Below are 14,599 nucleotides of genomic sequence, written 5' to 3' on the forward strand. Positions count from 1 at the left end.
TTGAAATGTTTTTTTCGTTTTTTACTGTACTTATATCATACTGATAAACATCGTGAAGTAGGACTTTGAGCTCTCCCACAAATGCATATTGGCGTTGTCATTCAGATATCAATTTGCGACCGAGTGACTCTACTTATTACACGCTTTTAAGAGTCAGCTTCATTGCCATAATCAAATCACCCGTAAAATGTTTAAATATGTAAACAGTGTGCTCCTTGAATCTGGCTGTTTGACTAATTATTTACTCCGCCAGAAAGTTTTTAAAAGTTCAAGTGCGGCCCAGAAACCTAAAGTTTGTGTAGTGGGAAGTGGTCCTGCGGGATTTTATGTATCACAGCAACTGATTAAAGTATAGTCAATCGATGTATTGTGTTATCTATCTGTATCGGTATACGAATTTTAATGAGCTCTTGAAGGAGTTCTATAATTTGATTTTCATATAACTCATTTCTTTCTTAGGCATACCCAAAGATTGAAGTTGATTTATTTGAAAGGTTACCTGTCCCATTTGGGTTGGTCAGGTTTGGTGTGGCACCAGATCATCCTGAAGTGAAAAATGTTATAAATACATTCACCAAAACTGCCAAATCTGGACGGTTAAGATTTGTTGGAAATGTGAATTTGGGGACCGATATTATTTTGAGTGAATTACGGGAAGCATATCATGCTGTTGTTTTGGTAATTAATCTTCGTGTACTCACCTTAATCTGCATGCAATATGTTTAGGAACCCGAATTTTAAGTAACTCGACTATGTATTTGCAGTAAATTTCCATATTCTCCCCAGGCTGGTTCAGTCAAAACTTTTCTGAATATTAGTGGCAACACTTCAAAATTGCAAATGTGATAAGGGCCTACAATCGAATGGATTGCCCACATTTCAGCCTTATATGTATTATTGAAAAAATGTCCTTGGAAATTCGTTTTTAAAGCCCTTGCAAATGCATTAGTGAAATATACTGTCAAGTTGTTTGTTATCTTGTAAAAATATGGTGCATTGCCTTTATATTTGAAATGCAGACATGGCTAATTTTTCACTTAACATAGTTTAAGCCATATTAATCATTTTGAATCACTTTTCGATTTAAAAGTTCCGGTACCGATCTTTCATGTAGACTTTGATGACGATATACAAATAAGCTTATAATCATGAGAACACTCGCAAAAAGCTGTAATGCGCTGTGGGGGAAATAAACGTCACACACTGTATGCTATTTAGTCATTGCTAAGGTCATCGAAAAGCAAAGCAATAGAATTTGAGAAAGCATGTGGCTGAGGTTAGGCAAATCACTCAGGTACCAAAGAAACTGCGGGAGATGCCGCAACAGTTACATTTAACGGAGTCACCCGCTAATGTGCATTTCATTGCAACAATTTCAGAGTGTAAAAATCATTCGCCTTGACCAAGGCGAATGATTTTTACACTCTGAAATTGTTGCATTGAAATAACTCAGAATAGTTTGTTAAGTGCAAGAGACAATAGCTTATGAACTAAATATTTTAATATATGAGCTAAATTTAGCTATGAGTTGAATATTTTATGAGTCTGTTATATAAATTTTTTCTTGTATTAGTTACATAAGGCTTCCCTGTTATCTCGGCCCGTATTTGAAATAATTAAGAGAGTAATATTTCAGTCTGTAAAACAAACATTATATAAGTTGTTGGGGTGTTGGTGACTACACTACCCTCAATGATGTTTTGATCTGGAGCACAAACGATTTTGTGCACTTAATTTAATTTTATCTGGGCACCATTGTAAAATTTAGGCCATTTAATGGCATTGAATGAAACTCATAAAAATTATCATCCTTGACATTAAAGAATACTACCTACCTATTTTACAATTATAACCTGAGAGAGAAAAATTCTTTAAGAGTTTGGTTTTTTAAATTTCTTGCTTGAATACACACAAAAGCAAAGCAAATTTTAAACTTTCCGAGCTTTAGGTGGGGCCTATGTGACTATCAACTCTTTTGCTATAAAATTTATTTATTTTTTGTAAAATAAACACTTCCTGAAAGATACTTGAAAGAGAAATACCCCAAAAAATGACTCTGACATACCTCGTCAAGACTGAAAATTAATGAAATATAACATAAAAAGTGGATGCATCAAAAGTAGTGACAGGATTAGGTAATACATTAACAATTTACAAAATATTTTTCGCAGTTGGCATACATTTGCATTCCAGGTTAAGCTATCGCTTGGTTTTAATTGTGATTAATCATAAATGCAAAATATTTGAGAGTAATTGGTTTTTTAATGTTAAGAGTAAGCTTATTCATTTGAAACTGACACTATTTACTCAAGCTAGTCTTTCTGCAACTACAACCATAGTTTACAAATAGTTCATTAACATTCTGCATTGTCAAATGCATAAAGAAATTTTCCTTTACTGGCAAAGTATTAGAGGTATTTCTTATGATTTATTTGAAGACACCAGATGTGATATGAACGCATGAACAGAAGTCAGAAATGATTTTTTACCACAATTACCATAAATATATTAAAGTTGGGGAAAAAATCAAAGTTATCAACTTGAAGGTTGGTTCCATTGGTGAAGGTAGAGCTCCCTTAGTGGTGAGCCTAACGGCCTGTGAAATCCACATATGAGGGCAAGTAGACATTTCTTTTCCCTGTGCTGCCCATGAGTTCCCAGGAAGATCTGGTACCCAAAAAATTATTCATCTTGGGTGAAGTTGAGAGTTCCCCAGGAATTGAACCCTGACCCTCCGGTCAGTAGTCCAATGCCCTACTCACCACGCTACTACATCTCTATAGCTGGAAAATATTTAAAATTCTATCGCCTATTTTACAGCTTGACATTGCATGGAGCACTTTTTGGAATATGCAATGTTTGAACATTACTCGAGTCTTGCAACAATGCATTAAGGGCATGGCAATCCCGTGGTTGGAGAGAGCACCAGTCTATTGACCAGAGGAACCAGGTCTGATTCCCAATGACATCCCTGACCACCCTCAGCTTCACTCAAATTTTTCCAGACATCGAGTCTCCCTGGGAAACCATGGGCAGCATAGGGAACATGGGTGCCTACGCTATCCTTTTGACATGTGACATTCTCATGCCATTGGGCCTAATATAGCTCCACCTTCACCTATCGAACCAACTTTGAGTTGATCACTGTGGCTAGTAACAATGTATATTACCTCTTTAACTTATTCTACTGATCTCGAAATTCAAGTTCTTTTTTCTTGTGATGGTTCTCTACCAAACATTGGAATGAGTTTTAAGTGCTATTTCACTTTCCCTGCTAAAAAGTCTGCCCAAATAATTTCTTTCTTTGTTCTCATGGGATCCAAATAAACTCAACAGGATAAGAAATGTATTTTACAAGCTTGGAATGATCCAACTTCTTTTTGTACAGGTGGAGTCCTGATGAAGATAAAACTAATATGGGAATTAAAATCCTTGTGTGTGCCTTATGCCTTTAGTGTACATTCTGAATCATTCTTTGAATCTTTTTCAAAGCAAAACTGAAATATTGCTGGACATTTTGAAAGATATGCTCCATGTATGTTCATGGTACATGTAGGAAATGATCTTATAGGCATGAGAAACGTTTATGAAATGGTTCTGCCACCTCTCAGGAATAGCTCCATGTGCATAAAGTGAACATACTTAACATTTATAATTTGAAATTGTTATCATTTGGTTTTTGTAGACATATTCAGGTGTAAAATTCTTCATATAAAATAACCTGTCTTTCATTTCATGCTGCTTGTATGGATTTTTAAATAATAGTAACCCTCAAATTTTTATTCAACTAGACATATGGAGCAGAGCAGGACAGAGAGTTTGGAATTCCAGGGGAAGAACTCCCTGATGTCTTATCTGCTAGACGCTTTGTTGGATGGTATAATGGACTTCCAGTTGACAGCAATTTAAAAGTAAATCTAGATATTGAAACAGCTGTTGTTTTTGGCAATGGAAACGTTGCCATTGATGTGGCTCGGATACTTCTTACTCCTGTGGATGCACTGAAGGTATAGTGATATTCAGATGCCTTTGAAAATTCTCTAGCTTTTCCCTGTTCACACTGCATATGCACGTCCATGACCAGATCCAGCCGCTCATCTGGTCGTGGTAAGCATGTAAGCAGATCAAACCCTCTTACTTCCCGTTTTACAATTTGCTCAGGGACATCAATGTGTTTTTGTCCAGGAACTAGTAAGCTTATCGGAAATCATCAGGGATCTGTTTTTCTAATCTCCCAAGAAGTTTGTTTATAAAAGTTGCTCCCTAAAATTTTTAAACACAATGTAAAACCTTCTAACTTGCGTCCCATAAAACATAGACAAGTGATTCTTATTGTGTAATGTTTTTGCCGTTAAAAGGTTTTATAGTAGGAATCTAGAAGGACCTCTAAATTGACTCTCAGGTGTGAGGAAGAGTCCCCCTCTGTTTTATTTGGTCTGTTTCATTTAACCACTAAAACTAGTTTATTCTTGTTTTACATTTAGATTCACCCTAAGCTATTCTTTGTGAGATCCCACTCCTAAGATTTAGATATATTCTAGACATTCACCTTTTTAGGAAGGAGCCTTATAATGTTTAGTCTTAAGCTGTGCATATATTGTTCAGCTTATGTAATGACAGCTGTATTATTTTATTGAAATTATTCATTTAAATAATGGTTTCCTTGTCAGATTTGGAATTATATGTTTCCCATGTAAACTGGCCTCTTTAATATTTTTTGTCTAGTGTAAATTATCCTGCCATATTTATGGATTTGTTTTATGACTTAAGTGAGATTTATTATGCTGGTAATGCTTTCAATGACCAATGGTGATTTTAACATGTGCATATAAAGTTTATACGGACAAATTTTACTCGTGAATTTCTGATAATAAAAATTTTCTCTCCAGAATACTGATATCACGGAGCACTCATTGGCTGTTTTGTCTCAAAGTCGCCTAAAAAAAGTAATAATGGTTGGAAGAAGAGGGCCTTTGAATGTGGCATTTACCATTAAAGAAATAAGGGAAATGCTTAAGCTACCTCAGTGTAAAACCGTGATGGATCCTGCTTCATTTGAAGGCATAAGAGAAGTGATTGAAGGTGCTTCATTTTCACCTTGCTATTGATTTAAGTGGAACTTAATTTCAACCAAAGTTAAGCCTTTTATTTAATGCTTCTCCAGGGGATTGACATTTTATTTGCTAAGCTAGGGGTGGCAGATGGGTATTGTATATAAATAAAATGGTAACTCATAGAGTATTGATTTAACTTTAAATATGGTGTATAGACCTATTTATCTAGTGAATTTGTAGCCTATACTGAAGTGGCGATGTGTATTTGAGTTATCATAATCCTCCAGCTACTGATCAACACATCTGAGGTATAGCGTAGAACCTTTCTCCCTCCATCACAAGACACTACTTCACGGGCACATGCCACGAGAGTGCAGCATGAATAATGCACTGAAAAGTAATCTGAGGGACAGTATCTGAAACTAGGGTATTCCCCTTGAGACTTCCTGTAATTTGGGTTCCATCCTTGAAGATAAATGCTGAACAGATAAAAAACTGTTGACTGACTGAGAGCTAAGACTTAAAACATAACAAGTCTTTTGAGGTAACCTCTCCAGGAACAAGGGAATCATCATCATAATATTTATCATTAGATGGTTATAGTATACCACTCTATAGGCTAAATTATGAAAAACAATACATCGTAGTAGCAATTTGATTTTTAACTGCCTTGATGACTGGGGCCATTTGCACCACATGGAATACAGGTATAAATCAAATACAATCAAATTCTTGGCTTGTTTAAGGTTGCTTTTGCTGTGTTCAAATAATTACATTAAAGCCTTGATTCATTCATAGATGTGATTTAGTATGAATAGAGATTATCACCAAAAATTTTGAACACCCACCCTCCTCACGGTGGTTTTTGTAGTGAAATATTCATGTATATACCTGAAACCTAGGGATTAGGTTGGTGTAATGGATAGTATGCAGGTTTTCCACCCTGAGGGCTTGGATTCAAACCCAGACCAGGGCAGGATTTTCAGATGGTATTTCAAACCTGGTGAAGACATTTGGCCAGCAAGGTTAGACATAGAAAGAGCATCGATGAGGATAGCTTAGCTCCAGGCCTACTCAATGGTGAGATAGAAAAGGAATTGAAATGAAATAAGGCTGCGGGAGTAGACAGCATTCCTGGTGAACTACATCAAGGCTTAGGAAAATGTGGAAGGAAAGTTTTCGTGGACTAATTCATAGCATTTATGAGAAAGGGCTCTGGCTGTAAGACTTCCTCATATCAGTGTTGGTTCCCATACCAAAAAACGGAATATGATCTTGTATGCACCTAAAGTAATACTTAGGATCATCAATTAGAGGGTTCAGAGTAGGGCAAATGATTACTTAGGGGATGATCAGTTTGGGTTTAGGAAGGGGAGAGGCACACGTGATGCCATTGCAGTAATGAGATCAGTAATCAAGAGGAATATAGAATACAGTCAGGACATGTTTGTCTGTTTTGTAGATTTCAAAAAGGCATTTGATAGAGTGGATTGGGAAAAGTAATGAATATCTTGCAGACATTAGGAATAGATTGGAGGGAAAGGAGGCTAATCCGCAACTTGTACATGCCTCAGACTGCTCAGGTGCGGGTGGGAAACGGGGAGTCCGGATGGGCAGTGATAGGAAGAAGTGTAAGGCAGGGTTGCCCATTATCACCGTTGCTGTTCAACCTGTATGCAGAGGAAATGATTAAAGAGGCATGGGAAGAACTGGAGGTAGGAATGAGAGTTTTTGGACAATTCATAAAATCAGCTAAGTTTACAACTAATCAAGCTCTAGTTTGTCAGTCAGTCAAGGGGTTGCTAGCATTGCTGACTGAATTGGAAAGTTAGTGAAATTGGTATGGGTTGAGAATAAATGTAAAAAACCAAATGTTATATGGTTTTTGAGAAGGAGAAAGGCTAAGATAAATATTAAAATAAGAGTTCATAAACCAGGGCAGGTGGAACAGTGTACGTATCTTGGACATGTTTTGGACCAAAATGATCAAAGTAGTAAGGACATGAGACAAAGAATAGCATTTGGCAAGGAAGATTCCAGAAGGTTTGTGGCAGGGGGTGAATACACACCGGACTAATCTCGACCTGAACATTCTCACCCCTACCACGGTGGGACATTTTATTCTGATCCTTCATCGTTCGTGGAAAAAATGGCATCTTAAATCTATCCATTCTACACTTAATCTCTCTAACTTTATAAAATTATCTCTCCTACCATAGTACAATGGGGGTAATAATACATTTTCAGCATTGCTGCTAAAGAGACATCCTTCCAATTATTGCAAGAGATTTAATCTGTAATTTAACCTTTGCTCTGCGAGTGATCCCCAACTTAGCTGCTCTAATATTTTGGATACTCTACCATGTTTGTCATAACAACATTTTGCTAATCTAGCTCCTTTACACTGCATGCGATGAGTGAGTATCCATGTTTTGTTAGGAGAGGCAAGGGAATTGTTGCTTTTGAACCATTTGGTATCCTGCTTCCATCCAAAACCTTGAACTGGTAGATTACCAATAATAATAATCTCAAGCCCTTCTTGTTGTGCCATGTGGACGGCGCTTCTATTTGAGTGTGCCATCCATTGGAAGTGATATTGAATTGTGGACCCCTTTCTTTAAGAATTGGCTAGTGCTGATGGTGTGTTTCTCTCCACCTTTCCCTCATTCCCTGATACTCTTACTTATCCCACAAGTAACTCTCTATTCCTTTGGTGCAAATGACCTCGGCTATCAGTCACTTCTGCTAATAATTACCAGAACTACTTAAAACAGTTATTTTGACATGAGCAAAGTAAAATTATAAACTATAAGCAAACTCCATATTATCCTAATACAAACAAAATTATATCTGCCTTTTATTATTAAGTACTCTGGCAAAATAGTTATAAATATTCATGTGCATTAGAGTGGTTAAATGGCAGCAGAGAGGGAGACTGCATTTTTCTAGCTATTAAGTAAACCAGCAGAAATTGACACCATTATAAAATTGAATATTATGACTTAGTTTTAAAAATTTATTTTATTATCTCTTTTGCTTTCAAACATTTACTGTAGGAAGTGATGGAAGCCACTTTCAAGAATAACGGATCAAAATAAGTGTTTAAAACATCAAATGGAATTTGATTAACTTGCTTTTGCTAGTCCTTTGACTCTCATCATACCTGTGAGCTTAATTTTCCTGTTTAAGCATAGTATTGGCTGGATTCATGTTGTTCTCCTTCACGAAAATGACTTGTAACCATCAAGGTAAAACAATCTCATTAACGTAAAATTTTTTTTAAAAAATGAACTCACTTTCTCCATTAATTTATTAACTTTTCCAGTCACGATATATTCTGAACATGAACAAATTGAAGGATAAATTATAGAAAAGTTGCAGTGCTATTGTTAGCAGTGCCGTCAAAGTCTGGTAAAAGTTGTCATAAATAAATTTCTTTTTTGTTGGGTTCACCTCTTCTTACTGCATAAATCAAGTTTTTGACTGCCTGAGCTAGTTAGTATTCATGTACTTTCATTCTGTAGGTCTCCCCCGCCCGAGGCGAAGGCTAATGGAACTGATCACTCAAGCAGCCCTCAATCCTCCGCCAGAGTCATGGGCTAATGCCACAAGAGTTTTTGAACCCTTGTTTTTCCGATCTCCAATAGAATTTCTCAAGAGCCTTCGAAGTAATAGGCTTTCAGGGGTCAACATAGTTGTCAATGAGTTATCAGGTGACCGTGCAGTTCCTACAGGAGTGGTGGAAAGTCTTGAATGTGGACTGGCTTTACGCAGCATTGGTTATAAAGGCATCAAAGCTGGGAAAGACATTCCTTTTGATGATGAAAAAGGGACTGTTCTCAACAAAAATGGACAGGCGGAAGGATTGAAAGGTGACTTGCTTTTACTATCTATTAACAATGCCATCTCTACGTACACTTAAATTATACCAAGTAGTGCGATTGGTGTTTAGAATTGTTGTCATACCCAAATTTGGAAATATTTGCAGGCGTTTATTGTTGTGGATGGGTGGCCACTGGCCCATCTGGTGTGATACTGACTACAATGAATAACTCCTTTGAGGTGGGCCACGCAATCGCACAGCACATGGAAACTGGTCTCGTGGATATTTCTGTGAATAAGCCTGGATATGAAGCCATCTCTCACATCCTTGGTGATAAAGGTAGATATCCAAGAGAGAGACAGTTCAACAGTCTCTCGGGTGTTAAGCCCATCCTTTCTGCAGTTGAAGTGATGACTTATTAAGCTACTGTACTTTCCACGAAATATTGAAAATCTTTTTACTGACTATATATGATTTGTTTACTGCTGTCTCAAAAACTGTGATATTATCAACATTTGTAAGAAAGGAAACCATTTTTTTTATGCCTGATGCTGGAAAAAATGCTTAATAGTGAGTATTTTTCCAGCCAATCGACTTGCGCTTATACAAGCTTGTAGGTCAAAGTTATATTACTGTACCCCCGGTTCATAAGGTGGTTTTAGACTTAAGCACATTTGGAAGTAAAAAAAAAAGTGCATATTATGGGCAGGGAAATACAGTATGCACTAGTATGTACTCTGCATTGTAATATGGAAATTAAGATAAATATTATTTAAATTGCAAGTCAATATTTATCATTATAATTATGGATTTCTGATGAAAAAATACTTTCACATGTATAATGTTTATATTTGGTGAAGGAGCAAATAAGATTATTATTAAAATGACCCCTTCCACCTATGAAATGCTTAAGTTTGTTAGTAGGACTGCAAAGTGAAATTTTTTGCATGCAATCTTTCCTCCCTCAAATAATACCCCAAACTTGCAATATGTTAAATTTTACTTAGGCTTTAAAAGAGCATAAAGCCCACTCACTCAATGTACAGCCTTTGCATCTACCATGTGTCACTGTTGCCGTAACCCATAAGCATACATTTTTACTATTATGATACTTACTGCTATTACTAGTTCTAGTTAACCACTACTTCACTAGTCTTTCTAACAAGTAAAAAATAGATTCTGAAACTTCATTAAAAGAAAAATTGCCACTTTGTATGTCCTTGTAGATCATTTTATTTGCTGGATACAAAGTTAACATTAGAAATTATCAGAATAAATATGGATTACATAGTACATGGACGTACAATCTTATAATGGGTATAGTTATAGATATCCTTACATTACATGCATGTTAACTACATGACAAATACGTCACATTTCAACTTTGTTGGCAGTTAGAGCTGCTTTAAATAAATTCAGCACTTATGGAGTATGCTTTGCTTGGAAGATAATGTTTAAAGCTCTTCCTCAAAGTTGGGAGTCATGTGGTTTGTAGGTACTCTTTGGTATATGACATAGGCTGTGTGATGTGGAAATTTCGGTTTTAGTATTTTCAGGCAAGTATGCTATAGAATGTATTTTATGGCCGATGGCAGAAAGATGAGGAATTAGTATATCAAGTTGTGCTCATTTATGAAGTTAGAGAAAATGAATTATGAAAATAGTGTTTTGGAAAGTCTGTCTGTGGAATTCTGTGGTCTGTCAGGGTTATGGAAAGGAGGCACATGGCATTAACTCGAAGACCTATTCTTAAATTGAAAATGCCTTTTTTGTAAGGCTATCATGTCCCAAAAATGTATCGCATGAAAGAGAAGACTGAATTTTTACATGAACATGAACTTTTGGGTGCATGTGAAAACAATCAAGGCTAGTCTTCCATTGTGGAAGGTGCAAGTCATTTATATTGACATTGTTTGTTTTCATGTAAGGGGACCAGTGTGTATATTTGTTAACTAGAGGCCCAGGAAACCTAACAGAATTAGATTAAATTAGGGTGATATCATTCTCGGCAGGATGACTCCTTCCTATAGGGGAAGGAGGATTTATTTTGCAGTGGAATGGTAGGTGTAGAGATTGGTGAATTTATGGCAAGGACATTAGAATGACAGTATGATTTCATGTCAGAAATAGAAGGTCTGCAGGAGCTGTTAAGTTCTAATTTGTCAATTCATTGGGGCAGATGGGGAGTGTCATCGAAATGGAGGAGCAACCTACGACTGGGGATTGAATTGGAAGCTCATGCATAATTGTTAAAAAAAAAAATACTAAATGGTTGTTTGCAAGAGGTTATAATAAAAATGTTTAAGAGGAGTGTTGTAAATAAATCTTATGATTAAAAACTGTACTTTGATGGATGAAGTCCTCTTAATATAATGCTTTTACTGTCTGTTATTTGCCACTAGGTTACCTTGCATGTAGATTTACATGATACCGAAAGATCATCTTAGTTGAAGAAAGAATACTTAAGGGAAGATGAACTGATATGAGCCTGGGATATATTTTTTGAGATGATGATTATTTTTAATGTGAAAATTTCAATTCACCATGGTATCTGGGATCTTGGGCCCAAGGGTATGAACTTAGGGATAATACCCCATTCCTTAATTAACTGAAGAATACAATGTATCTTTCCTCTGTCTTTTATTCACGTACATTCAGTTTCAGCGCTCAAGCGTCATCATCAGGTACATACCTGATGATGACGCTTGAGCATTGGAACTGGTTGTACGTGAATAAAGAACAGTGGAAAGATACATTGTATTCTTCATTTAATGAAAATGAATTTCCTCAAAGTTGAGCCGGAAACAATTGAATACCCCATTCCTTAATCATATTTAATTGCTTTTCACATTCCTGTTGTTATACTTGTATAGTTTATTAATATTTATTGTTTCTTAAGATAAGGCCATGAATAGCCTCGTGGCATACATCAAACATCAAGGACTAGTGCAGCATACTATAAATAATATAGTTTGCATTTGATACTTCATTTATAAAATCTATAATTGAGGAACTCTAGATTACAATCATATTAATATGAAGATATTATGAGTTCCCTTCTAATGAAATAATGGGAAAATGAGGCATTGGTATTATGTAGCCGCGTATATTAAGCACAAAGTACAGATTAAATCAATAGAAAATCATGCTGGAAAAGAATTTGTTCAGCTTCAGAGAGTTGTATGTTGAAATTGATGGCAGTTTCTGTAGGTTCTGTGTTAGGAGTGCCATTGAAGTTAATTTTGTCCTGCCTAGCTATTGTTAAATGCTTCGGCATACTACAATTAAAATATTCCATTACAGCTTAATTAAGTCATCAAAAAAAATAATTTTATTTTCCTTAATGTATGTACATTGCTCTTTAATAAGCTATTTAAAGACTTAGAGAGAGTGTGATATGTTGTTGAATATTCATCCATCAGCAATAGAACTTATTTCAAACTGCAAAATCTGCCTTTTAAATTCATGCTTCAAATTTTGTGGCTTTTGCTGCACATTTAAATCCAGTACACACGAGTATTTGTTGTTATCATTTCAATTTAGCAATTGCTATTATTTATTATGATATTAATGTATGAAAATATGACCCATTTTCTGTCAATAAATAGTATATTAGAGCTATTCAAAAGTAAGACTTGCCTTTTAGAGGGAATAAATTAAAAATCAAAGTAATCAACCCAGAGGTCAGTTGGACAGGTAAGGGTTGAGCTTGCCTAATACTGAGCCCAGCAGCATGTGAAATTGACACATCAGGGCAAGGGGCTAATTCCTGATACCATGGGCTGCCTGCAGTTTCCCAATTAGATCTGGTACCCAAAAATATCACACAGCTTGGGTGAAGCTGACTGAATAGGGCAGCCCAGAGGCATCCCCGGGAATAGAACTGGGCCCTCTGTTCTGTAGCCAAATGCCCTCTCCCCATGGGACAAGAATGTGGTGTAATAGAAAAAAAGTCTTATTCATTCATCACAATAAAAATATTTCATATGATAGTTGACAAAATTGCTAATTTTGAAGATTTTAATATCACAATAAGGAAAAAAAAATACTATTTGTATAATATTATACAAATAAATAGACACCTAAAACTTGATAAGTAATTAGGGGATAACATAAATTTCTGTAATATTCATTTATCAGCGGAAGTTTTGAAATACAAATTCAATATTGAAAAAAATGGTATTCAGCCCATTTCTTATTTTTAAAATGCTTCCTTTGAAAAAAATAATGTTAAGTTTCTTTAATCATTAGTTTTCAGATGTAATGATAATAAATATTTGATGAATGGGATTTATTTTAGTATTGTGTGTGATTAAAGTAAATTTATTTGTATCCCAAGGGATTCAAACTGTGAGCTTCTCAGACTGGGAGAAAATTGACGAGGAAGAGAAAAGGAGAGGAAAAGAGATTGGGAAGCCACGTGAAAAAATAGTGAGTGTAGAGGAAATGCTGAGTATTGCTGCGAGATGAAGACAACGTCCTGTCATCAATTTATGGTAATTCATTGAATACAAGCCGGGAGATCCTGCTGGGCAGTCCTCTCATTACGAAAGAGTTGGAGAAAATGTAGGACTGGCGGTCAGCATTTAGTGGCATAGGTGATGCATACATGTATTGTTATTTTATGATAAATTAAGTATAGGTTTTGTTCTTAATGATACTCCCTGAAACTATGGGGGTGAGTGGTACCATTTTTAGAATAATATATCACGGTTTAAGGTAAGCTTTTAGGAACACTAAACCATAGAAGCCTTAATAAAGAATTTAATTATTGAGGGATGTGATTATGTTTTTATCAAGATTTGAAAGATTTAGATATTCTACGGGAAATATATAATTCCTGAAGCTTATGTTATACGTAGGACTTTGATTTGCTTTCAGGCAGGTATGGAAGTTGCTCACTCAAAATTTATTGTATTAAATTAAATTTATTGGAAAAATTCGTTTGTGTAATATTTGGATTTTATTTTAAGTTCTACCTGAAGCCGGGTGAACATTTTTTTTCCTCCACTTTCTCCAGAAAAGATATTAATATGGAATGTAAATAATATGAAGTACCTGTAGCAGATGTTTTTGTTTTCAATGTTGATGTTTGATAAATTGAAAGTTGTACTAAAAACGTGCTCATTAGGCTTTTAAAAAGATGCTTGATATTAGGCCAAGATTTTTAATGCCTCATATTTTTATGTACTTATTTATATTTTTATAAGAAATAAAACTTTTGTAATGTTGAAAAGATGTGTGGGTTATACTACAGAATGTTGCTCAGAAACAATGAACTGTGATCATTCTACCGCTAATATTTACTCCCTTAAGTCATGTATTTACTCCCGTATGGGAATATCATAAAAAATGGCTACCTATGCTCTGATATAGTGAAATAGAGGAGGAGCAGTGGAGTAGGATCGGTGAGCTTAGGACCACCTACCATTTAGAAGGCATTTTATATTCAATCCACTTTTAAAGCACTTAGCGGTTATGAAGAGAGGTGCAATAATTGCACTTTCTGCTGGATGAATGGTCCATGCACAAATAGGTAATTGGCTTGCTAAATGAGTTGAAAAATTATCTTCCCTCACTGGCCAGTCAGGTGAGTCATTCTCAAATAAGATTAGTAGATGGTAACGGAAGGACCTTGTGACTTAAACTCTTGTAGAAGAAATAGGAAAATTCCTTGAATGGAAAAAAGAATTCCTTATAGGAGCAAGTGAAATTTGGCATA

General features: G+C 35.5%; 1 protein-coding gene across 1 annotated transcript; it reads left to right on the top strand.

The window, feature by feature from the left end:
* Positions 1-16: 16 nt before the first annotated feature.
* dare (NADPH:adrenodoxin oxidoreductase, mitochondrial) lies at positions 17-14,058 on the top strand. Its single transcript, XM_071586170.1, has 7 exons — positions 17-349; positions 460-678; positions 3,792-4,007; positions 4,890-5,082; positions 8,579-8,926; positions 9,043-9,216; positions 13,217-14,058. The coding sequence occupies exons 1-7, from the start codon at positions 188-190 to the stop codon at positions 13,345-13,347; spliced, it is 1,443 nt and encodes a 480-aa protein (XP_071442271.1). The 5' UTR covers positions 17-187; the 3' UTR covers positions 13,348-14,058.
* Positions 14,059-14,599: the final 541 nt, after the last annotated feature.

Source organism: Hetaerina americana, unplaced genomic scaffold (genome assembly GCF_022747635.1).
Source record: "Hetaerina americana unplaced genomic scaffold, ioHetAmer1.1.p SCAF_21, whole genome shotgun sequence".
NCBI classification, from domain to species: domain Eukaryota; kingdom Metazoa; phylum Arthropoda; class Insecta; order Odonata; family Calopterygidae; genus Hetaerina; species Hetaerina americana.

Bases quoted from the DNA above. Each gene is read 5' to 3' on its own strand.
- dare (XM_071586170.1), top strand. From the start codon at position 188: ATGTTTAAATATGTAAACAGTGTGCTCCTTGAATCTGGCTGTTTGACT. The intron at 4,008-4,889 runs GTATAGTGATAT...TTTTCTCTCCAG, and splicing joins CTCCTGTGGATGCACTGAAG to AATACTGATATCACGGAGCA. The intron at 8,927-9,042 runs GTGACTTGCTTT...AAATATTTGCAG, and splicing joins ACAGGCGGAAGGATTGAAAG to GCGTTTATTGTTGTGGATGG.